The sequence below is a fragment of the Gallus gallus genome, chromosome 2 (assembly GCF_016699485.2).
Source record: "Gallus gallus isolate bGalGal1 chromosome 2, bGalGal1.mat.broiler.GRCg7b, whole genome shotgun sequence".
NCBI lineage: Eukaryota > Metazoa > Chordata > Aves > Galliformes > Phasianidae > Gallus > Gallus gallus.
This window is the reverse complement of record NC_052533.1, coordinates 99,800,269-99,826,748: the sequence shown is the minus strand read 5'-3', so window position 1 is coordinate 99,826,748 and position 26,480 is coordinate 99,800,269. Positions and strand designations below refer to the sequence as shown.

Genomic DNA, 26,480 nt, shown 5'->3' with positions numbered 1-26,480 from the left:
TGTCATATGTTACCAGAAGTCACCTCAGAGTTAGGCTCTGAGAACTCAAATCCACTCATATTTTTCACAGCAGTTCCTTAATTTAGAGGCATGTAAGGTATAGGAACTGGACATTGCTTTTGAGCAAGTCCTTTTCCTCCAGTAAGATTGCTATCAGACAAGGATATCTTTTGCCCTTTTTATTTCCAAATGAATGGTTAAGTTAGGATGTCTTTCCTCAGGGTAAAACCTACAAAACTGTAATGCTTTGCTACTGCTTGTGCGGTTTAATCAACATTTTGTTATTAAATTTGCAAAATAATTGAGACATGAAACAAACTCAGGGGGTTATTTGCTTCACTCATACTCCTCTGATTTGGGTTCAGCTCTCCAGCAACTTACTTTTAACCAAGTCTTTGCCTCTTTAATATGTCAGATGCATTCTGTTTATTAGACTTACAATTTTACTTTTAAGACAGAAGACCTGCATTTTCATCTACAAACATAAGACCTATTATGATTTCTGAACAAGCCAGTAGGAGGTGACTCTTCCCCTCTGCTCTGTACTCATGAGGAGCAGTACTACACCTGGACCACTGCCTCCAGCTCTGGGGCCCACAGCACAAGAACAATATGGACCTATTGGAGAGAGTTCAGAGGAAGGCCATGAGGCTCGTCAGCAGGATGGAGCACCTCTCCTATGATGAAAGGCTGAGAGAAGTGGGGTCATTCAGCCTTGAGAAGAGAAGGTTCCAGGGAAATCTCACTGTGGCCTTCCGCTACTTGAAAGGGGCCTACAGGAAAACTGGAGAGGGACTTTTTACAAGGGCATGTAGTGATGGGCCAGGTTATAATGGCTTTAAACTAAAAGAGGACAGATTTAGTTTAAATATAAGGAGTGAAATATTTATTGAGAGGGCGGTGAGGCGCTGGCACAGCTGCCCAGAGAAGCTGTGGTACCCCATCCCCGGAGGTGCTCAAGGCCAGGTTGGATGGGTCCCTGGGCAGCTGAGCTGGTGGGGGGCAGCCCTGCCCACAGCACAGGGTGAGGCTGGGTGGCCTTTAAGGTCCCTGCCAACTCACAGCATTCTATGATTGTATGATCTATTGGTCCTAAAAAGCAAGCAGTAAACATAAAGATGATTCCTGTCAGACAGAAACCAGATAATCACAATGGAATAAAAAAAATTACCTTCATGCAAACTATACAAGCAAGTTTCTGTTTGCACTACTGGATTTAACCAAGACATTCTCTGCTTGTTGTGAACACCTATGTATTTTAAGGCAACACTAATACTACATCGTTGCCTCTACATCTCATTATCTACCCATAACCTAAATAAAAGACTGCTTTTTAAATGGTGGTAAATTCTCACAATCATTTCAGACTGCACAGTGAGCAATATTTTTTTCCTGCATGAAAATGCACACTCTTAGCAATCTACACTGACTCTTCAATGGGTAACCAGCAGACGGCAGCAACTATCAGCTCCCTTACGGAAGTGGGCAAGCAAGTCTAATTATCATCATTATTTCTTCTTCACCTTTAGAGACTGACAAGAGTTCTGCCCTTTGCACTGTATTTTCTTGTCAGGCTTGGTACTGTACCTCCACCCATGTTGCTATGCCACTGCTCCCAGGCAGTCACCATTATTTAAATTTTCACTCAATCACTGTCATGTTTTCTTTCACGCATGGTCAGACTTCCTCAAGCTTACCAAACCTGTAAGGAAGCCTGCATTTTGCACCCTTACAGAGACCCAGTTCTGCTAGGTGGCTAGCAGTGAATTCTGCAGTCTATCATTAGTGATACAAATATCAGCTATCTGCTTTTCTTTGTACCTTTGCTGCTAGAGCCTGTTTCCTGAGAAAAAGGAGGACCTGCAAGTATGGAGGGGCCTCTAATATCTCCTGAGAGCTACTGTAAGTAAAATTGAATACATAAATATATTATGAAGCCTTTCAGATCTCGCTGACCTCTTCAGGCACTAGTGGTTCAATCATAGGAGCCTCCTCCTGCCTTGCTGCAAGCCGAACGGGAGATGTGGAAAGCCTCTTCTCCCACTCATTAGACACAGCCGTTTCTGTGGAGGTTTCCAAGAAGGTTCGTTTCAGCTCGCTTATATTGGTCTGATGTTTCATCAGATCTTCCTGGGTTTTGTCTAGGTCCTAGATAGTTTTAAAAGAATAGAGCAGTTTGTAAAACATCCTAAGCCGACTAAATTTCAGAGCCAAAACACGTAACTCGGTTAGTAAAAAGGAAAGTAACATCTTGGGGAGCCGGGGAGCACAGCACTAACACAACACTCTGTGAAAATGTGGCATTTTGAGAGGTAACAGCATAGCATATCTCGTACAAGTGAGTATAAATATACTCTTAAGGAGTTTATCCGTATCACTACGATTTACACCTGATAAAGAGGCTTCAAACAAACACACATATGCGCGTGGAGGCACACACACATACGCACACGCGTTTATATATAGTACAAGTTAGAGGAGTTGTCATAATCTGAGAAAAAAATATCTACTTAATTTACTAGCAGGTGGGAATACACAGGTCATGCATCATAGTGCAGGTTCACAGTTTACCACTAAAACTAACACACATGTATGCACATGCACTGGTATATACCAATACCAACCTCTAACATAAGATTACTATGTTTGACATACACATTTTCACCCTGTATTCGCTTAATCAGACTATTCTGAAAGAAGTGAAAAAGAAAGGGAAAGGTAAGGGAAACAGTATTGAAAGGATACAAAATGCTGTTTCTACACATTTCTTCACAGAGAACCAACAGTAACATGCTGGGAGATATGAACACCTCCAACATCAGTACTTTAGTAACATCTGGACCTTCTGCTTCTGTACCTGTGCCTTTAGATCTCCGTCCTCCTCTTGATCCGACTGCCAGCATGAGAAAGATTTGAAAAAATACCTTACCCATCCATATTACAGAAAGCTTTACGAAAGTTGGTCAGTGAACTAGGTTCAGAGCACGTTTTCTCTACATTAAGGGCTTAAGGAGAATGCATGGACACAGTTTTCCTAATTCAGGGCAGGCCTCCTCTTTCCAAAGTTGTTAATTTTGAACAAAGGAGTATTCAGTATTTCCCTTTAAAATTTCCATTACCATTGTTTAACTTCCACTATTTAATTCATTACCATTGGTGCACTCTACTTTCATAGATCCTCTAGCTACTTATGGAGCAGAAGGTAGACTTTTTTGATGAGATCAATGCTGATTAAAGACCAAATGGCAATAAAAAATTCTTCAGAAATCGGTAATCCCAAAGTTTAAACATATGATGACATCTCCTGGGCCGCAGGAAATGTTTTGTATAAATGGACCAACGGTAAACATGTGCAACACCTTCTAAGGAATGAACCATGTCTTATTTGCAAAAAGTGCTATTTCCTTAACCTGAGTCCTATTCCATATTCATATATATGTACTTCATTTTCAGCCTGCATATGTTCTTTCAGCATCTATCTGTAGTAGAGATTTTAGATTGCAAACACAGAGTATTCACTTCATCTCAATTTTTCAAAAGTGATGCAAAATGGATCACGAAGGCAGTCCATTTTCAGAGGGTTTCATTTTCAGATGGTAAGTATACAAACTTTCTGAAAATTGGAGGTCTATAAGAAAAACAGAGGTTCACAAAATCTTCACCTCTAAAATAAAGATGGCACATAGGAAGATTATTGTGAATTTTTGCTAAATAAACTGAACATTTTAAACATCATGGCTTTAGGATTATGTTATGCTTTCTGTATGACTCAAAGCCTGAAGCTATGGAGCACAAGTGACTCTTTAAAGCATTTTGTGCTCCTGCCTGGCCTCAACAGACACTGTGCTGTTACTCCATTTGGATTGTTAATGCTTGTGCCCCTATTTTAACTGTTAATTTTTCATACAGTTCTAATTAGTGAAATGACCCACTGGAAAATCTTTATCTGTTGACTACTTTATAACTCAGTTCAAATCTATTCTATTTACAGCCAAGGCCAAATTGTCCTGACACGTCATACACAGAACTCTTCCTTGACGATAATTTTAATGGTCTGAAATATTAATGAGATCTTACTGAAAAGCTACAGTAGTGTTTGCAGTAAGGCTCTGTCTGCTACCAGATGTCAGACCAAATTCAGCTCATGTTTGCAGCTGCAACCATATTAATTATGAAAGCATTATATCCACTTCACTGGAGTCACACAGGGCTGAATTTGCCTGCACAGCCTATGTACTACGTTGTGGATAAGAAGCTTATCAGTGTCAAGAAAAACCCACTTTTTAATGTTCCACATCTGAAGACAATATGTGGATTGCAATCTGTGCACTGTTGAAGATGATGTGAAATTAGTTGCACTGAAGGTATTTATAACCTGGAAATACATTTTCTCAAAAACCTTGAAAACTCTGCTGTATCTCCTTCCCCTCACTCCCTCTCTCCAACAGGCTGCAGATTATAAGAGCAAAGAAGCAAGCACCAAACACCAGGACATTACCAACAAGGTAGGCAGTGTCTGCATAGGTGACGCTGCTATCATCCCACTATCTGCACAAGACAGTGCGAGCTCAGCAGCCTCCACGTAAAATACAGAAGATGAATGTGAAGGGTGCCCCAAGAACTCCGCTGGCCAAGGGAAGCTTTCACACATGCACAGAGTGGGGGCCCTACACTGCAGGAGGAGACATGCAGTTAAGAACTCATGCCCGGGGTCAGGGAGAGATGAAACCAAAGGCTCTCCCCTTTGTAACTGGGGGCCATTGGCTGTACAAACCTCGGTGGCAGTGGTCTCACCATCAGCTGCAGTATCCGTCTGCTCACTGTCAGTCTATTTTGTTAGACAAGTAACCGGGTTCCGAGAGGAAGGCAGGAATAAAGAATAAACCCATCTCATCAGTACACGCAGGCCACACAGGGAGCCATTAAATTCAACATCCCTGTGAACTGCATTAGCATTGCTTTTCAAACCACGCACAAGTCAAAGAAGCAAAATAAAAGTGCTATATTAGTAAACAGAACAGACTCAGAGGAAGACTCAAGGCGTACTGTACACAGTATATGGCTTTACTGTAACAATTTTTTAAGCCAAACAAAACATTACTGGAAAAGTCTTATTTTGATAGTAGATTTTTCTTCTTAAGAAAGCCAGGTGGCTTTTAAAAATCTAAATCTATAAAAAAAATTAAAAAATAATATTTTCTAAACAAACTTTTCCTCCCAAAATGATTTTTAAAAAATATTATTTATCAAACTTTTGTTCTAGCCAATAGAGATTAATGTGGTGTTTGACCTTTTATCTGGAGGGGGAAAAGATTATTAACAAATAAAAAAAGCTACTTGAACAGTCACCTGACTTTCAGCCCCTCATTTGTACAGAAGTTGTCTTGTCTCCACATTTACACACTATGAGGCTGTCTGCATTACCAAGGAGTAGAAATAACCATACCCCCCGCCTGTCTATGGAGTAATGGTAGGGCTCACATCCCACTTGGTTCCAGTAAAGAGAAGCTGATAATGTTACCAACAGCAAAAAGAAACAAAAAGGTCATTAAAAAAATAAAAACACTTCTCATTCCATTTCAGAATATGAATAAAAGCAGGAAAAAAATAAAAGTAACTCCCTTCCCCCCAACAACACTCACTAGGTACAAGTGATAAAGAGGAAACAAAGCACAGCATTGCTCAGACTGATCTGTCCCTGCTTTGCTCTGGTAGAACACTGACACCGTGAAGAAAGTTTTAGAGGAGAACTCATGTCAAGACACAAATCAAGTCAAGTGTAGGTTACTACAGGCTGGGTAGATAGCTCGAGTGATTGTTTCTGATGTTATGTAAGCTTGCAGAAAACCATTAAGCAAAGAAAATACTCCCTGATGCCCCAGACTGGCACATAAGGGTTGTTTTAGCATTAGTGGAAGTTCTTATTTTGATTACTGACTTTCTGTGGTCTTTAGATGATTTATACATCTCATCCTCAGATCACATCAACATGAAATGGGAGAAATAGGCAACCTACTGAGAGACACGGATGTAGCATCACTTTTAACTTTGAATTTTTTATCTTCTGTCATTTTATGACAACAGCAGTGGTTCATAAAGACACTTTTTTGGATATGCTTTCATTGCCTTTTCCTTTACCATTCCTTTCTTCAAATAATTTATAATTGTGTGACAGGCAGAAGAATAAGCAGATATTCTGAACTACTGGGTAAGTGTACCAATGCAAGCTAGATGCAATTTTTCAAGCAATAACCACTCACTAGACAGACCACTTTTGTTTTTTAATAAAACCACATTGCCAAAATAGCCTACTTAGCTGGGCAAGCTGCTTTCACTAAACTATCACAAAAGTTTATCTGAAAATTGTTTCTTTATTAGTAAAGAAGTTCACTTCTTTATAACAGGGGGAGTTGTAAAAGTATGGCAGTATAAAAAAAAAACAAACACAATGCATTGTCACTTCTATTTAATAAAAAATAATTTGAGAAAAGAGGAATTGATGAATCTAGGCATCTAAAAAGAAATAAAAGATTTTTGTCAAGACACTTCGCATCTAGAACTTGAGGACAGGACCTGTCTGGCTGCACAGACTCCCTCCAGATGCACTGTTTAAAGGAGGATTGAGCTCAACAAGGTATGAGACGCTGACTGTAGCTCTTCTAAGTGCCTTCTGCATCACTGTGTGCAATATTTTGTGAACTGGAAACACATTTTGGGGGAAAAAGAAGATTTTATTTCTCTCCCCATAACAGCAATAAAATCCTAAATAAGGCATAAAACTCAGATTACTGTAATGTACATCTGCTAACAAGCCAATCAACAGCCACGGAGCAGAAATCAGCATTACTGGGTCACCTGAAGTGAAGACGATTGCAGAGCAGGGAATGGTGAATTAAGAGGCTCAGCAATGCAGGTCTCCTCAGGAGCAAGAAAGGTTGGGCTCAAATCAGATGGGCTGCAGTGCACAAACAACAGGCAGCTGCTGCTTGTGCTTGTGGGCATGTGAGGGACTGGAAGGGAAGAGAGCAGCTACCTCCTGAAATATCATGGCTGCATGTCCCCTAGTTTGTGATCATAACTGCTGTGATTTGTTTTGCCAGTGTAATGCAGACATGCCCAAGTTTAAAACATACTCACTGTCATGCAATGTTTTGAACAAGAAATGCCCCCCAGATTAGGCACAAGTCTGTGTTGTCTGTCAGAAAGCACTGCCAGAGTAATCACCTTCATAAAAGAGCTACAGTAACAAGTCTACTTCATAACACTTCCAAACTTCACTCATAAAGAAGTGCTCATTTCTGAAAGAAGAGCAGATAAATGCATTACATAAATGCTGCCTCATTCTGGAGCTGGCACTGTATTAACACTGCTCTTTCTATTAGATTAATCCAAGTGCGGAGCTAATGCAAATTGAGACACAAATGCCATTTCAACGTGAAGATACAAAATGAGACAGCAAAATTTGGGACACTTTTTTTATCAGAAATTGCATCTTATTACTTCTTTGTTAGGCATTACAGAGCCAAAAGCATCTAAAGACAATATTTTTGCAAGGTAAACTGATGCAACTTTTGGCTTTCCACAAAAAGGAAAAGAAATCCTGCACCAAGTCATAGAAAAAAAAAACACACTGTGGTAGATTTCAGAAACATTTAGATGCACAAGGTGTTTACTGGAGGCAACCAGCGCGATGGCATAGACCAGTAGCCAATACAACCTTTTACAAATAGCCAGCTGGTCGGCAAGTATCTGATCTGGTGTTGTCACACACAAAGCAAAACTGTACTTGTGCATTTGAGGAGAAAGGAAAACAGGGATAAAAAAAGAGAAAAAAATAAGAGAAAAAAATAACCCATTATTTTATTCTGCCCACAAAAATTATCTAAGGCACCAGCAAAAACAGAGACCAGTAACTCTGTTGCTTAAACAAACAGATTCCTTTTCTTCTTCTGGATATATTACCATGTCCAGTGCTCTCAGAAGCATTATAGATTCTTCTTCTGCAGCTTGTTTATCATCTGTGATGATAACCGTGGTGACTTGAGGCAATGACTTTGGCAGTGATAATTTAGCACTGCAAATGTTAACATGGCCCACGTGGCATGCTCTGGTAGCAGCTGCACAACAGCTGTTCCAATGTGAATTCTCATTGATACACTGGATTTAAGAATGGGAAAACAATTTTACCTGAAGCAGAGAGGGGACTGAGGCCTAAATTCCACATCCAGGTTTCACTGGACCAGAAAACCCTTTCTAGGCTTGTGCTACAGCTGATGGCTTCTTGCAAAAAACTGAGCCTGCTTCAATTTCAAACACCCTGAAGTTGTCAAGGATGCTTGCTGACTAACTGTTTATATAAACATACATACATGTGCATGCATATATATGAGGGCTGCTCCGAAAGTAATGTCTCCTATTTCAATGTGTTGGCACACTATGTCAGGGGTGGATGTTGGTGGTACAGCAGTAGAGGTTGAATTTTTTGGCACTCATTGACAGCCATAGACACTTGCTGAACATTTATGGAGACCAAACAGTGAACATAAGCATAGTGAGGTGGTGGGTGATGCGTTTCAGCAGTGGTGACAGTGGGTCACCTCTGCTGGTGCATATATTTACAAGTGTGGCAAGTAGGCTCTTGTTCATCACTGGTGAAAATGCACAGCTAACACTGGTGGTTATGTTGAAAAGCAGTGTTCTGCAGTGGAGAATTTGCTCTATCAAGCTGTGTTATTGTGCTCTCTGTATCTGTAGTCATTTCCACAGAAATAAATAGGAGGCATTACTTTCAGAGAGACCTACATAGTTATACATGAAATTGTACTTCCTTCTCTCTATTTAGAATGCTATTCTAACAAACCCTAGCATAAAGACACAGGAAAAAAAAGAGATCTTGGTGGGTCAGATGCTTCAATGCTGACTGGTGACAATTTATTTAGCGAAGGTCACTTTGCATCAGCCATCACAGTTTGAACCAAGCCACTTACACACAGTGTTGTGCCTAACCCTGGGCCCCAAGCTGCACTCCCAACACAAGAAAAAAAATAAAATAAATGAAAAAAATAATAATAAAAAAACAACCCCAAATCAAAAACACCCCATCCCTTCTAACATATCAGCACAGACAGAAATGAGGCTCTGAAAGTAGGACCACTACTGCAGCAATCTAACACTGGTTAGGACTGAAGCACTGAACACAAAAAAGAGTGTTCGATGCCGAGGTACACACCTCTTCCTCTGAACTGTCACTCAGGTCATTGGCAAGTGAGGCACTCAAGGAGGCCGCCTTGGGCTCCAGGTAGCAGAGGCACATAGCCAGAGGAAAGGAGAGAGTGAGGGCATATGGCACTGAGAAAGAGGCAGAGAGCAGAAAGAAAAAAATGAAGAGGAAGCAAGGCACGAGGGAGGGAGAGCGGATGGGAAGGTAATGCTGCACGCTGGCAGGCAGGAGGTTGGTTTCGGAGAGGTTAGGGAGCGACAGGTAGCCGTCGTCATCCAGGAGGGAAGGGAATGAGTCAGGAAGTTGCAAGGAGAAGGAAAACAGCGTCCCGCCTTTGCCGGCTTTTTGCTTATAGCCGAAAGCCACGTCTTGCTCCGTGGAGCAAACTCTCCCTTTTCTGTCGGAGTCCGGCTCTGCCTCCCCCTGCTTTGAAGCACCCTCTTTGGGTGACTCGCAGCCTAAGGGCTTTTTTCGAGCACTCTCCTTGCATCTCCTGCGAAGCTTGGCTGAAGATGCATGGGGACCAGGCTGTGGGGATGGCGAGGACTGGTGTGAGTCAGTGCCAAGAAAAGGTGGCTGGGGACAGAGAAAGAGCAGCAAACAAGGCGCAAAAGCAAAAGGACAAAAAGAAAACTGTCATTAGTTAATTTTCTTCCGTGATGATAAATAAGATATATATATATATATATAATCATAAACAGCATCTTAACACTACAGCTTTTAACTGAGTTAAATTTTGCACGTTTCCATGCTGCACACCACATGTATGAGTGAATAATGGTTACAGCTTACAAAAGGCAATGTCTCGATTCAGCATTTGTCTAGTCATTTGCAGTACACAATTTAAATCAAAATCTTCACAGCTATACGTGGAGGTGATGGTGCTGCCAATTTCCACCTGCTGCACAACTTTCTTCAATCATAGGGAGCTTTCAAACATGAAGTACAACAAACAAACAGGGGAACATATTCCTAATATCAACAGTGCTTGTGGTGCTGCCCTTACTCGAGTCATGGGGAGACAGAGTTGGGGCCACATGATTCCCATCTGCGCCTGGCACACCACCACTGATAATTATTAAAATCTCAAAGATTTTAAAATCTGTGTGCCCAAATTGGTGCATTACAATGTGAAAAAATGCTATATCTCCAAAAACTAATCCAAACATATTCTGCTTTTGGTGGCAGATAAAGCTATAGGTCAGAAGAAATGGTATTCATTTGATATCTACCCCAGCAGCAGTTCCTCAGCCCGACTCCCACAGCCCATGCACCCACCACACTGGCCCCATGCACAGACATCTTCTCTGCAGTCAAAAAGTGACTTTTTGCTCCTTGTGAAGAAGCAATAATATACCCACTGCTTTTGTTACAAATTTTACTGCAATCAGTAATGACTACCAACAAGCAGGATTTGCTTTAATGCAACACTTGTAGGGCATTCAACCATTCTTTAAGATAACTCAAGGGCAAAAAGAGGGATGTAATTCAGGAGGGTACATGCTTCTAGCTGACATACAGCACACTTCCTAGCAGGCAGCCACAACTAATCTTCAAGCACAGTCACCACCAGAACACCCCGGTGCCACCAACCTGTCTTGCTGCTGATGGAATTTTGGCATTTTGGCCAAAGTCAACTAGGCACACTTAAATGAAGTGACAATCTGGTTCACTGACCAAGCCAAGTACCCGAGCTGCTCCACCACTTGTCTTCCTGCAGAGCTTATCAAAGGCATGTCAACTGCACTCACACTCCAAACTCCCAGGAGCAAAATGACTTCAAAGCCAAAATAGCCTTCATCTGTACAAGTTGGTGCAAAATCTGAGCCAATGAGCTGGATCTCAATTTTAGATACAGGTGGCACCAAGCTAGCTACTAAGCCTAATCTTTATCAGGCATCCTACCAGCAGGAATGGGATTTCAGCCCAATGTTTACATAGAGGAGTCAATTTCCTTCCTCCTAATATTTTGCTTCTCTCTCTTCCGTAGCTAGAACAGGTTAAATTTTGTTTTATTTTTTAAATAAATCTATCAGTTCAGGCAACTTACATTCCAGAAATCAGCAACTAAAACCAAGCCTATCTTCAACAAGTATCTTCTCTGTGAGCTTAATGCAGTAAACTCAAACAAAAATTGAGTGCTGATGGACTCACAGGACTTTACATGAGCAAAATAAACAGAACTTCTCTTCATGTTGTAGAGGCAAAAAAGACAAAGTAAATTTCTTCTTTGCTAATGCAGACTATTCACATATGGGCATCTTTGTGGCATTAATATTTAGAAAAATGAATAAAAAGTATGGATAAAACAAAGAAAAAACATTTGAGTAGGAAAAGTGCATGTCAATGTATATATCCTCAAACAGGAATATGATTTCAATCATGTCCTGTGTTTCTTGAGACTGTTCTCTTTATAATGAACGACAAACTGTTGACAGGTTCAATGTGAAGCAGGACTAAGATCCCTCTATAATTACAGGGCTGAAACTCTGTTAACAGGTGGTTTAAACAAAACCCACTTCCTGGGGAGTAAAAGTCCTTCATTTGTGTGTGTTTAAGAATCATCAAGATGTTTTGCTAAAAATAGCTCTGACTATTTCTAGCCATCTACAAGGAACACATGATCTTTGAAATACAGCTGAACCTCTCCATTGACCTAAATTAACAAACACTCGGAAGAGAATTAGTTTCGATTGGATATTTTCTGCATATTTGATTTTCATCCACGTTTCTCCATGCAGAAACTAATGGAGTTTCAAAGAGACTCTAGTTAGATTCTACAGAGATTATCTTTTTAGTTCTACAATTGCAGAAAATCTTTGCTCATCTGCAGTTTTGGTAATTCAGTTCATTTCTGATTTTTGTACCTTCTAATTGCACTTGAGGATCTGTACCTTTCGCTTTGTACCTCATTATGTGATAAGGCTCGAAGTTCAGGCTCTCAGATTGGCATTCAAGATCAGTTTTGTGGGTATAAAGGTATGAAGTTTCTTCCTCACAAATGCAGAGTGTAAATGTCGCTTAGTAAATGTGTCCCTTAGTAAACTTCTTGAATGATATCCTATATTCAATACTCCATATTGTTTCTGTCTCCTCAAAGTATGAGAAAGAAGACATTCTACACTGTCTTTTCGCATTCTACCTCATTTATCCTCATTATCTATCAGAAATTCAGCATCTTCTCCATCTCTATGATTTACCCCTTCTTAGAATCTCAGTAGATGCAGTCCACAGCTGTGCGTGTTACTTATATGCAGCTGTGGTGGGATTAAGCTTGGTGGTAGACGAGCCAAATTTAGCAACTGAGTAGAGAGAGAATCATCAACAAAAACAGTTTTCTTTGGTGAAAACTTCAGAATAAAGTAAATGCTTTTGTAAGCCAGATAATCAGCTTATAACAGTATGCCAATGGCCAAATGATAATAGGAAAAAATGTCATTGAAATATATACAAACAAATATACTTCTATGGGAAAGGAATGAGAAAAACACAATAGTTTAAAGAACAGAGCTATGTATAAGGACACTTCGTTGCCCTGACAAAAAATAAAAAACGTGATAGCCACGCTGAAGTCAAAATACAACTGAAGACCAAAAGAGCAAAATGTGCCCTTCTGGGTTATTTTTGGATCCACTGTTAAATGGATTTGCTTCTCATAAAATACATTCTGAGGCAAGAATTGGCTTTTAAATCATGTGAAATGCAAAAGGACTATACAAATATTGATACAAAACATTTAGATACATATACTGTGTATATTCTACATTCCTCTAGCTGCAGGAAGCATCTTCTCCCTCCCTAACAATTCTGTGCTGGTCCGAGCACTCTTCAAGCAGATCAGTTTAACAAAAAAACCCCTAAGAACTCTACCTTTGTGTCATGGCGTACTGCTGAGATGGGGGTGACTTCCTCTGCTCTTTTCTTTTTGCCCTCTTCATCATCTTTCTCTTCTTCTGCCTTTTTCTCCGGAGTCACAGTGGTTATCAAATTGGTCTGAGAGATGCCCTTTGTTGTGGCGTACTGGCCAGTACCAACCTCTGCAGCAGACACAGAATCCTTCATGTACATTTCATGGTTTTCATTCACTGATGCTAAAAGCAAATATTTAAAGAGGGAAAGTCTGAAATAGCTTTTGCTGAGAAGCTGCATAAAATTAAAAAGCTGGGTTAGTAAAACATTCAGATATTGCTGAAAACAAAGCTACGTCTCGTGTCAGGAAACCAGAAGCATGTGCATACATTTAAATAAACTGTTTACTTGAAATAAAGCTTTTAACTTTCATATGCATAAACATATATTATGGATGCATATACACACATTACTGCAGCTAATGTGTGCATTACACAGTTGTTAAATGTTAGCAAGCCATTGCTACTGTAGTAAAACATCAGAAAAAAATAATGCATTGCTATATATATCAGGCAGGAAACATATGGGAAAACATCAGCCATGGGGAGGGAAGAGATTTTTTTTTTTTAAATCTGTCATTAAAGAGCAGTACAGGTCAAATGCAGGGTAAATAATGCATTGCACTACAGGAAATGACAGTACTGATGTAACAAACATGAAGTATCTGAGAAGCAAGAAATTTGATCTTTCTATTATCAAATATTAAATTCTGTCAGTTAAGTGAGCTCATTATCCTAAAAAGATCTGGAAAGTCCTGGCATTCGATTCAATGGATAAAGCCAGAATTTTCTAGGATGTAAATGCTTGATCATTTATCGTACTTAATCATATATTATGGATTTCAAAATAGAGAGTAAATATTTACAGAATAAATACACAAACACTAATACATACCCAGGTCCTGCTCTTTGCTCTGCAATTAATTACTGATTCACCGGGACTAATCAAACGTGCAAAGTTACTTGCATGTGTAGCAAAGCACAGGGCCAGGATCACAGTGTAATTAATCATGATGCAGAACATTATTGGCATGTTTGTGTTACAGTAAAAAGATTAGTGAACAAATCATAAGCATTAATTAAAAAAAAAAAATCTTTTCCCCATTTGCACTTAGGCAAATTACCATAATAAAAACCTCGCAGAGTTGTAACAAATGCTCAGGAAAAGCTTTCAGATATTTTGTCTCTTGGGAAAGAGCTTAGGAGGCGGAAGAAAGCAAAACAAGTAAAGGGAGACATCTTGTTTAGATGTTACAAACAAAATAGTGCAGAATAGTAATTTCTGCTTTGAGACACATGCATAGCAATCAGGTCACCAGTTGCTTGGTAACAAGCAAGAAGCACATCAGAATTAGAGGATTCCAAAATAATTAATGACAAGCAGCACCTTTAGGGGGAGAAAAGGAGGCTTGTCACTAGTACTTTTAAATCAATGCTTCTCCCTCTCCCCACCATCAGCTATATTCATTGAAACTCACTGGTAATATTCAGCAGGAGAATTCACTTTTTTCTTTTTTTAACCATAGTGATTCTAAATTTAGTCTCAATACTTTTTTTTCTACAAAAATAAATTGCAACCTATTTTTACTCAATAGCTGATAATAGCAGCTGATGAAGTAGCTGAGACTCTGCATCACATGTTGGGCTAGCCTAGAGGAGCAGCAAACCCTGATTCCACGAAACACAGAGAAAGTGAGGAGGAGGGGGACCTGCTATTCACCTGCCTATGTTATTTTCCATCTTACATGCTCAAAAGTGATGTATGTAAAAAGGGCTCATCAGACTAAGATGCTTGTGGTATTACTCTATGATGGAAAATGAATTCATCTGTGAATTTAAATACATACTTAATTGAAAAACCTGCATCTGAAAAAAAAAAAAGAAAAAGGAAAAAAAAAGGCCAAATTAAACAAAACCCTAACAATTTACTCTTGTAAATCTTGACAAAGTGCTGAAGTCAGACTTGCTCGAGTGGGAAAGCCCAGTCAGGCAGATCTGGTACTCCCTTCTTTTCCCATGCAAGAAAGTGCTTTGCAGGAGTGACGCCAAGGAGCGGGGCCCATGAAGAGCAGGGTTCCAAAACATCCTGTAGGCAAACACTTTGTAACTGCAGTTGCAGTAAGTTTAGGACATTATTTATCTGCAGCTTGGTCGTGGCAACCCACTGGCCGCATTCCCCATAATACTGTCAGGTCTTGGTGTCAGAGAGATCTCTTTTCTCTGTCCTGAAAGGGAGCAGAAGTCATGAGGCAAGGACTTGGTTTCCTGCTCATCTCTTTGGGGCTCAATGACTTCCCAAGTGGGAGGTGGCTCCTGAGAAACCACTGCAGGCAGTCATTTCATAAAAGGCTCCAGGACAACAGAGAAAATGCCCTGCTAAAAGTCAGTGAGCTTTGTAGGACCATCATCTGAGAGATTTCCCTATGGCTTTACCCTCTTCTGCCCAGGTGAACATTCCCACTGCAAGATCTCATGGATCTAATTTCCAAGTCCAGTTATGCAGACAACTGTAAGTTGTGTCTCTCTTCCCATACAAGCTGTGCGCTGCACAGGCCATTAGGAGCAGAAGAGCTGGCTGTATTGATACAACCTCCATCATTGGTATGTAGTGAACGTGCAGGTACTCACATTCTCCTCTCAGCAGAAGCTCAGGGGATATGAAATTACAAGAAGTTTACATCAAATTTAAAGCAGTGACCATCACAATGGTAACTTCTGACCAAGCCAATGAAGAGGACCTTACCCCCATCCAAGCTGCGAGACATCGTGTAACGTTTACTAGAAGACCGCTCAAAGTAAGGCGCGGGCCGGTCTATGAGCGCGCTGGCTCTTCTCGTCTGAGCCTGTGTCCTACCACTGTAGCGAAACTTGGAGCCCAGCGTAAGGAACTTCTTTGGAGGTGCTTCAGGTAGAAGGAGCCTAAAACACACCAAGCGTACAGGGATTACTCCACATCCCCCACAGATCAGCCTACTACTTTTGCAGAAGGGAGAACACCACTGGGACCTGCATCTCACAGGTCTATGCCAAAAAAGGGATCAAATAATGCCTCACATATAATCCTGCAAGATCTCTTAGCTAAAAGGCTAAGAATTTAGGGCCAGATTTGTTAACAGGGATGCAAATTTTTTTCAGGTTAGAGCCTTCCCACCCTCTGTATTTTGGCTATTGAGTTTGCTGAAGAATCCATTCTCCTGCTATAGAGTTAATGCTTTAGAAATTGACTTTCTACTAAAAATCAGAAAACATTCAAAAACGTACAACTTCTTTTTAGATCTTGTCATACTAAGATGACATTTTATAAGAACATACGGACAGTTTGAACCAATAATTTTAGAAAAGGAGATAAATTCTTCACTCATCCAGATGACTTGAGAGGAAATTTAAGTACTGAACACCCATTTTCAGGCCTTCTTAGATGTCAAAAAAGTAGCTGTATATACGTGGTTGCAAAATTCCTCAGTAATGCAAAAATCACATCTATGGGCTGGGTACTATAGGAGACCAAAGATACACTACAAGTTACTATCTGTGTTTTCATCTGTAATTAAGTCAACTTTTTTTTTTTTTCCCTTGTTTTCACTCTTATACATATCTCCCAGTAACTTTCCATATACATTATTCTACCTAGACACAGAAATGTATGTGCAGAAGAGTCCTTAGTCTTTTTAATTACAGTGACTGATGTTATCATGCACAGACAAAGCCAGGTAAGAACCATATGATGATTTTAAATGTTTAGTATTTTTAAGGAGTGCTCAGAGTCACTTCTTGATGAGAAAGACAATTTGATTTGAAGGGTTTAGTCTCTGCTGACAGTTTTCCATTGGATCTTATGGCACACCTTTAGGAAAAAACATCCACATACCTGAAAAATGTATGGTGCTCAACACACACTTTCCATAAGCGCTTTGCAGCACGATGATTTGGCAACTTAAACCCAATTGTGCTTTCAAACTGCTCAAACTAGGTAGGAAAAAGAAAAAGTACATATTTGATGCAGTGCAACTATATTTAGGCAGCGTGCACAGGTATATAGGTTCATCTTAATTTCCTGTCTATACAATCTAATTGCAAAGGTAAAGTATATGCTGATGTATATAATCATGTATATATGCATTCCACAGACTACAGTCTCAAATGGAAACTGGGAGTGGTAACCACAGGCAGCCTTTGGGGATTGTTTTATGGGGAAAAGTGAGATAACGAGAAGAAGATTTTTGATGATGACACTGATGATTTGTGCACTATATTAACAAAATGATCAGTTAAGACTTGGGAAATATCTGAGAGAAAAAAAAACAAACAACATGTAGATGTTTTAACCCTGTTGTTTTAACTTCACCAGTTTAAAGAACAATGGGAAGCCTGATAACAGCCTGGAGGGGAGGAATAGTCTCCTGGGACTGACTTGGTCTCACGCAGCCTTGTATTAAGGAGAATTAGAGTGAAAGAACTAGAGTTAGTAAATCACAGTGTTTTTAGCTAATTTGGCTCCTGGGACAGATGAGAAGAAGAGCAGGTAATTGAAAGAGTTAGCTGGGGACACCAGGTGACCTCTCTAGGTTGTGCTGCAGATGTATATTACAGATGCAAAAGCTGTGACAGCTGCAACTGCTATACAATGTTGATGACTACATGCAGATAGCTGAGTAGGTGAAACAGTGTTGCTGTGATCAAGGAAAGGCAGGAAGAAGGGCACTTGTAAGGAAGCCCTTACAAGTTCCCTATGGGGAACCGACAAAAGAGAAACACACCAGGAAACAGCAAAAACGATGAAGATGATAGAAACAACACATGGGATGGTGAATCACATTACCATCAAATGTAATCTGAAATGGATTGAACTGGCCATTTTGCAGAAGTAACTATTACCTGGTCACAGAAAGATACATACCATCACCAGCAGAGCTCAAAAGGAGAGCCTGACTGCAGGGTTGGGAACATCAGCGGCTATTCTTTCTTTCTTTTAAATTAAACTCAAGATGTGAAGTTGGTTGTTAAAACTGTGTCTGCTATGATGCAGAAGATGTAGGACTGTGGCTTTTGGATAACAACTCTACAACTGCTCAAGCCCTACTGATGGGGTGGCCCCAGCAGATTTCCCAGGTCACTTATGAAGCCAGTAGTTGGCTCAGGACTCCCAGTGCAATATCGCATTAAGGGAGAAATGCCAGTCCTCAACCAAATGACTTCTGTCCTGCTGTATAGCTCCAATCTCTAAAATGGATACGATTTTTTTTTAAAACTGCTGCAAACTGATTGCTGTACCATCAGCTGAAATTGAGACACTGTTTCGCTTATGATGATCTTGAACTTTTTCTGGGATTTTTGCTAGGATTTATCACCCTATTTCTGTGTTAGCGCCTGCTTAATAGGAGGTAACCCAACACGTTACTGTCGGTGTATTTGCTATGCACCAGGCTGAGCCACGAGAGGGCACTCACGGCACGAGATTTCACACCACATCCCATGTCAGAACGTGAGCTTCTATAGGCCTGGAAGGGCGAAAGCATGTAGCCAGCAAAATGCTGAATGATGGATGTTGGCCTCGCTTTTATCAGTCTCCAAATTCCGACTCAGGCTCCAAATGTACAGTCTGATACAGTTATAAAATTTGGTATGACCTATCTATGTCTTAGTGGGTAATAAGAATAGACACTAATTCAATACACAACTTGATGGTGGATGATGAGCGCTCCACGAATAAGCAAAATGTTAGTTAAATTCCCGAAGTATTCATAATATGGATGAACTTTTTGCATGCAGATGGCTATATTTACTGTTTACAGAAACAGAAAAACACCAAAGATTTTACCTGCATTTTAGATAAAAGTATTTACCTAATCTTTCCTAAGAAAATCAGCACAAATTAAAAAATATAAATGAAGAGGAATGTTAAAGACATGACAAATCAACAAATCAATGAGAACACAGGCTTTTGGAAAAGGTTTGTTCACTGAGGAATGTCAGGACGTCCTTACCTCCCCTGGTCGGATTTTGATGTAGAAGTTGTTCCTTTTGTATGAAATTTTCAGAACCTTTGGCCAGGCAAATCTATTTATTCTGAGTCTGTCTCGGTATATTAAGAGGCCACTCGCGCAAACTCCTAACATGATTTCCACTCCTTCAGAATCCTGGAAGGACAGGCAACGTACTCTGTTGAATAATTCTCTAAATACCAATACAGACACTTACATACTGCGTGTGTTTCTACCCCAGCTACGTGTTCTTAATGCATCAGCTACAACGATGTTATTTCTGAGAGCTACCCTACTCATTGACTGCATTCAGGCAAGGAATAGTAAGGTTGGGCAGAATGAGAGAACCTCAGTGTCTCAGAAGTTATCTTTTAGAAAGACTACAAAAGGAGGGAGTAACACTGTATGTGGTATTAAAATAATGATACTAACCATATTATAAACTTTAATTACTTCTGAAGTGCCATTAGGATAAATGCAAGATTGAAAATAAGTAAGACAGCATACACATTAACCAGTCCCAGCATCTCCCACTCTCCATGAGTAAGCGCTGTGAATCAGACCCATTTCTCTTCTGTAGTTACCTCACCTTGGTTTTGGCTGATTTGCTAACCTCTCTGATGCTGTTCTGCCTATGTTCAGTATTTTCACTTCCTCACTTCCCTGCTATTGTATGTGAAATGACCAGCTGGCAGAAAGTTGGGCATTTAGACCAGAAAGGTTATTTTAAATGTGGGTGTTTTATAACTCATTTTGACAGGGGAGCAATCTGTAGGTCAGACATGTTAGCATCATAAAAGCTTTGGCCAAAATCTTGTTAGAATATACCTAAATAGATGTGTATTTTAAGTAAGAACTATATTCTTCTCTTTCCTTTAGAAGCTTTCAAATAGTATAAGCCAATCTTCAGTGTTTACTATCACCACTAGCCTGTACAATTCTATTTTTTATTTAGCAATGCATTAATAGTGTTGGAGAAAAGAAACGTCTGTCTTAAAGAATGGAGTCTTTTGGTAATTATTTTAAAATAATTTTAAGTTACAAATTTAACAACAGCAGCTATGAAGATGTCACTCTATGATAATCAAGGAATGAATTAATAATTTGCTGCTAGTTTTCCCACACAGTAGAAGTCTAATTATGTTTAAGATGAGCACAAAGGCGTATGTGGTCAGATAAAAAAAAGCAACAGCACAGCTTGAAGTAAAAAAAAAAAAAAAAGTTTTAAAACCAGATATGTAACACAGAATTAGTACCACAAGGTCACTCCAGTGTTAAAAAACACATAAGTAAAGGATGTTGTGTTCCAACAAAGATGGCGTCACCCCAGAAAGGTATCTTTTAAATATAAAACTCTCATGTGGTATCATGGCGGGCCACTAGAGAAGAAACAAAGCTCATCTTTCTGCTGGAGTTCAGTTTGCCAATTTCCTCAGCCAAGAGGAACCTCTCAATACAAAAAATGCATTTGAAAAAAACGAAGTCTCATTGCTTGTAGTCACACTGCCTGGAATGAGCCTGAAATGCTCACATGCTCACATAAGTCATATAATTGCAGATAGAACGGCTGCTACTTCTGCTATACTTGCCCAAGACCTTATTGAGAAATGCTTTCTTTCTTCCTTTCCATCTTTGCAGCAGATCTCAGTGCATTCAAAGCTTCTTTTGTTTGTAGGTGTCAGAAGCTGCTTTTAGGTGTGGTATTGTTGGTACAAATCAAAACTTGAGTAAGAGGGGAATTGGGCTTTTTTTTGGGGGGGGGGGGGAGCCATAGAACACAACACTCTCTGCTGTAACATCAGCACATACCTGCAGCTCCACATATGAATGGGAGGTTTTGTCAGAGTGCTGACAGCCAAGAGGACAAATCTGTCCATCTGAACACAATTTTAATTGTAGCCCCGTGCTAGCTAATTGAGAGCTAGCTCTAACAGCAGTTGGCAAGCCCAGCATCTGTTGAATACCTCAGATACCTGCACAGTCTTAATGAATTGACAGTGACATCGAGACATCTGCCACTGCATGACTTCAAAAAGGCACCCACAGAGACGCTTGTCCAGCAGCCTGATACCATCCCATCACATCGGCAGGCCTAATTAAAACTAAATGCTACTTCTTATGCCGATTCTAATTTTCCCATTTTTAGCTCCATTTCTGAGATTGCTTTTGGGTTTCTTAATCCACAGACATACTCAATTCAGTTAGCAATGCAGCTTTTAATATTAAGAAAATTACTTTAGAGAGACATTGGCTTGCCTACCAACTTACTTTTCTCCGAGTCTTTCAAGATACAGAACAGAAAAGTAAAAATGGTCGCCAGTACTTTGTACGGAGGAGAAAAGAAAGGTTATCTCAGGACATCCTAACTTAGATTTCACAGCCTTTATCCAGTATTTAAAAAGAAGAATACTCAGACCTTAATGCCATGCTACGTCAAATTTTAGTAATGAATCTCGTAACATATTGAGAACAGGAACTCACTTCATTGCTGTTCTGCAGATTTCTTTGTGTTGGACAAAGGATGTTGAAAAAAAGCTACTCAGTGACATTGACCAATCCATTTCTATCTCTGATCCAAAAGTGCCTCAAGATTCTGTGCCTATCTGCAAGACACAGGAAGAGCAGTGGCATGCCTCCTGGTCAAGTGCTGCCCACTGAGCCATACCCAGATTTTTCATTTTCAGTAGAGGTAATTAACAGAACACAAAAGATTGCCTTGAATTCTGTAACACACATGCACAAGTCCTATGAAATGCCCCAGGAAAACGGCTGCAGGCCCTTTCAAGATCCAAACTGCAAATTTATCTCAGTTCTTGAAAGGATCTGCTGCAGCATAAAAACAGGCTCACAGCAATTTGACCTCTACAGAAAATGCAGCGCTCTGCACAGTTCAGGAGTCTTTGTTTGGTACTCATCTGCCAAGGATGCTTGCTAACTTCAGAGATGTTAACATCCATTGACCTTACTTTGATAAGTGAAGAAAAGTTGAAGAGTGAAGGGTGAAGTAATTGCATATTTGGGCAAAAAAAGAAAAGCCACAGATACAAAGCTGTCAGGTGGCTCTCCCAAGCCACAAGAGAAATGACCATTTTTGGTTTTTAACTTAACCTGTTGATCATTAGGGAAATCACCTCATCATGGGAGAACGTTTCCAGCAGAATTACTGCCCTTCCAGTCAACTGGAATGACCACACTTCAGAAGAGAGATCAGCTGCTGTTTCCCTGTGACTATCAATCTGATTAGGTCTTCAGCACAGCTGAATGACTGCTTCAGAGTTCAGAGCATGTTGGAAATGATCTGTTTATTTAGCTAAGATGCCATACTTGGCCTTATTAAATTGCAAAATGTAGCTGAAGGAAATGACAATTGATCACTCTCCAGATAGCTTCTAATAGCCTTTCTCATTACTGTGTCCATTTTGCATTTTTTTCCTAAGGGGTTTGGCTGTTTACTCAGCACAGAGTGCTGATGTGAAACATCATATAGTCTATAGGCTGAATCATGTTCCAGTTACAAGATGATTATCCCAGAAGTCACTTTTTCTCACGTTGACTAGTGATTTATCCCTCAATCTGCCTGTCTCAGAACAACAAGAAAGAATAAATCAGAGTCCATGCAAATTCAAGTACATGAGAAAGATGACCATTGTGGGTTCCCAGCAGGAAGAACTGTAGTCCATACCTTGGCATGATGGAGATCTACTCCATACATTGATAACTTTTTGGCATTCTCCAGAAAATGCATCTCAGCCTCAGCAGGTGTCATTCCCCTGAAGAAAAGCAATTTGAGCATCAGTGTTAAGGAAACAGAATATGAATTGAAATGCAATACCTACAGCTCCATTCACCTACCTGTGGCTCTTGTGCAGCTCGATCACTTTATCTTCCAGCTCTTTAGTGTGATTCGGTGCAAAGCGAAACTCACTGACATAGTCACTGCCGTACTCATCAGGGTCGTAGTCACCAAGCTCGGACTGCACAGTGTAGGAGCCCAGCAGGGCAAGGGTGACAAAGGAGCAGGGCAGCCGGCCGGACACGATGTCATCCCTCAGCTGCAAGCAGAGGTAGTACCTGCAAGGGAGCGCCACCACTGCTCACACATGGCTCCTCCAGCCCCACCAGCAAAGGAGCCACTTCTGAGAGGCAGAAAACGCCCAAGCCCAAAGCTTCTTGCATTAGCAAGAATTAAGAATTAAAAATACCCTTTGCCTAACTTGTGGGTAGCAAAGCTTAATTAATCATTATAAAGCTGCATGGAGATCTCTTGATAAAATGTGTTGCCATTTTGTTTGGTGATCCAGGAGAATTATCCATAGGTTTATATAACATATCACTGATATACAGCTAAATGATAACTCTTTTCTTTAAGGAAAGACATAGAATAACATTCCCTAAGGAACAGACAAACTCCAAGCCATTCAAAAAAAAGATGTCTCTTTAGTAAACTGAGAAGCTTTCTCAAAAATACATTTAAACAGTAAATGATGTTAAAAACATGGAGGTAAGCACTGATTAGAAGAGACGAGAGAAAAGTGAAGAGCATTGGGTTTGTGGTTAAGACATGGAGTTGCCTTGGGAGGTTTAAGGATGAGAAAGAAATCCTGACCCCTTCAAGAGCTTTGCTGCCAGCCTGATGCCAACTGGTCCTTGCTTGGAGGTGAGGTACGACTTTTGGTGTCCCAGCCAACATGGCTAACCCCAACATGGAGCTGATATAGAGAACTGGGATTTGAACCAAATGGGAGGAATAAGGAAATGTTCCAAAAATCTTTACCGAAGATACAGTCTCCTGTACTTTGAACCTAATTACATAAGGGATAAAAGCAATCCTTCCCCTCAGCAGGGCTCATTATCACCACATTCATCACACCATGCACACCAACCACCCACCTAGCCAAACAGTACACAAAATTTACAGTCACGCTTCTTCCCCTCTTTTCTTTAGTAGTTATGATTTTGCTAGCAATAAAATCTTGTTACTGTTGGCAAAACTAAACATTGGGCACCTCTGTGAAAATCAAAATAAATTCTCAAGGACACGTATATTGGAAAAGCTTGATTTTGGGGTTAAACTGTAAATAAATAAATAAATGAGAAATGTTGTCTGAGCTCACAGGACCAAACACTGTTCACAGTGTCTTTTCTGCCAAAGCATCACATATTTTCCACAAGCTCATAAGAGAAAGCAAGTCAATGGGAATACAAAACGTCCCCTTTCTTGGATAATTAGAAAATAAGTGCTCTCAAGAACAGCTTTTAAGGCCCTTCTAGAAATGTATTTAATGTTTTAAACACCTGGTAATATCTTCAGATAGCTGGGCAGGGTCTGGAGGGTAGAATTTCACATTAAATGCAAACTGCCAAGCACCACCTGGAAAAGAACACAGGTTTACTGAAAGCGCACTGGGAGTGCAAATGGAGATGTTCATGCTATTTGATTACCAGCAAATTTAAAAATAATCCACTCAAGAAATTAATAAGAATAGGATATAGTATCTTTTTCTTGTGTATCATTCTGGAGATAGTAATTTTCCCTTTCACAATTACAGTATTAGATCAGATCTTACAGCTCTTTTCTTATTTAGTAAGATTTTCACTGAGGCGAGGACGCTATGGGAGTAGCAATTCACTGCTAATACTTACAAAAATTCAGTCTGAAAAAAAAAAAACATTTACTGGAATTAACCATCTGAAAACACAGCTTATACAAGCTCTAAAAGCAATAATTCCAAACATATAGGCCCTGGAAACATGGCAAAGTAGGTTTCAGATGAGCAGCAGAGCAACAGCCACTGCTGGGTGATAGAATGCTGCAAGAACGAATGCAGAGACTGCTGCTGGAAACTGGCCTTAAGCACAGTGAGGGAATTCCCACTTAGTAATTTCAGTCATGTCGTTCGTAAAGAATACAAAGACTGGGGAAAAAAAAGTGTTGAATACTGCAATGTAAATATGAACACTATTTTTTAAGAAGAGAGAGGTTATACTAATGCTTGTCTCTAAAGCAAATGAAAAGCAGCAACTAAACCCCAAACCAGTAAGCGCTAGCAAGCACCATGGTGGTATCTCATTAATGGGACTTTTCAATGAGGCCTTCATTGTGGAATACATACCTTATATGTACTTCCACCATAAGTTACAGTATTTCTGCACCCAAGAAACCAAAGATGAAGAAATGACACTTAAGTCTTCTGAAATATATTGAACATTTCAGAAATTATTGCAGAAAATAATCAAATTGCTGATTAACTAGAAGTAAGTAGATGTCTCTCTCAGAAAGTCCTGTACTGGCTGTATAATAAGCAAATGCTTGTGCATGCTGTGAAAAACATGACTCCTGATGAACTCATGATCTTCAATCCAGAGGCACTTTGAGTCTAGGCACCTGCTAATGAACGTGGGTTTTCAAAGTATATCTGGTACAGAAAGCTTATATGCCGGACAGAGTGAATGTCTGCCTGACTGGAAATACTGTAAGGTCTTCTGACTGAGAGTTTGGAGGTATTTACTTAGAGACCTCAAGGAAATCTCACTCCATGCAAAACATGACCGGTTAAGATAACCGAGTGAGAAGCCTTCTCCCCTCACTTACAGGGGCTTAAATAACACACAGTATGTTAAAACCAATGGGGCACAACCATAGGCCATAGATACAGTGGCAGCCTTGTTTCTCAGGCGCTGGAAAGAAATCGCCACAGTTTGCAGTAGAATCATGAATATATGAACGCTATACAGCATACATGTATTTTTGTGCCATTTATGATAAGCGTCATGCATAAGAATCCTACTTTTCCACACTTCTCCTGTTCCCAGCTTCTACGGTGAATTCTCAGAGCAAGTAAATTATCACTGTCATCTCCTGCAAATACAACTGTCCCCATTCCATGTCCAGCTCTACATTTTTCTGCCCTGGTTAATCTCTTGCTGTCACAACCTTTCACTGTTCAACTCACAGCTTGGGCACATATTTAATGTGTTTCACATCAGCAGTTTGAAGCTGAGCTGCTTTCCTTGCACTGACAATCAGCATAACTTGACTCAACAAAGTCTCCAGCACCTTCCTCTCCAGAGCCACCCTCCTCATGGACTAAAAAAAAAAACATACAGTGGAGCACAGATTTTCATGGCTGTTCTTTGCTGATGATTTACTTATAATGAAAATAACACTAGTGGGAAGTTGCTGTTGCTCACAGCAGCAGAGGATTCAACCCTTTGAATTCCAGAGAGGGGACTGACTCATTTGCCAGGCCTGATCCAAGAAATGTGAACCACCAGATGGGTCTGCTTGTAAAAGCACAGGCACTAGGTTATTGACAAAATGGGCAAAGACAAAAAATACTCAGGTATTCCTGCGTAAAAAAGTAACACACA

The 26,480-nt window shown here is 40.1% G+C and overlaps 1 protein-coding gene across 31 annotated transcripts in view; it reads right to left on the bottom strand.

Moving 5' to 3' along the window:
• The window catches only part of EPB41L3 (erythrocyte membrane protein band 4.1 like 3), a 140,002-nt gene that overhangs the window by 10,947 nt on the left and 102,575 nt on the right, over positions 1–26,480 (bottom strand). For 12 of the 31 annotated variants that reach the window (XM_046933205.1, XM_025147875.3, XM_015282563.4 and 9 more), the window contains exons 6-17: positions 24,405–24,480; positions 22,962–23,180; positions 22,792–22,879; positions 19,113–19,265; positions 16,997–17,094; positions 15,872–16,047; positions 13,091–13,311; positions 9,230–9,796; positions 4,775–4,828; positions 2,858–2,893; positions 2,625–2,690; positions 1,957–2,148 (exon numbers count right to left, since the gene is read on the bottom strand). In XM_046933205.1, the coding sequence (XP_046789161.1) occupies positions 1,957–2,148; positions 2,625–2,690; positions 2,858–2,893; positions 4,775–4,828; positions 9,230–9,796; positions 13,091–13,311; positions 15,872–16,047; positions 16,997–17,094; positions 19,113–19,265; positions 22,792–22,879; positions 22,962–23,180; positions 24,405–24,480 (1,946 nt within the window). The remainder of the gene's footprint in view (positions 1–1,956; positions 2,149–2,624; positions 2,691–2,857; positions 2,894–4,774; positions 4,829–9,229; positions 9,797–13,090; positions 13,312–15,871; positions 16,048–16,996; positions 17,095–19,112; positions 19,266–22,791; positions 22,880–22,961; positions 23,181–24,404; positions 24,481–26,480) is intronic. The other 19 variants (XM_025147876.3, XM_040695657.2, XM_015282578.4 and 16 more) reach the window with 11 other exon arrangements.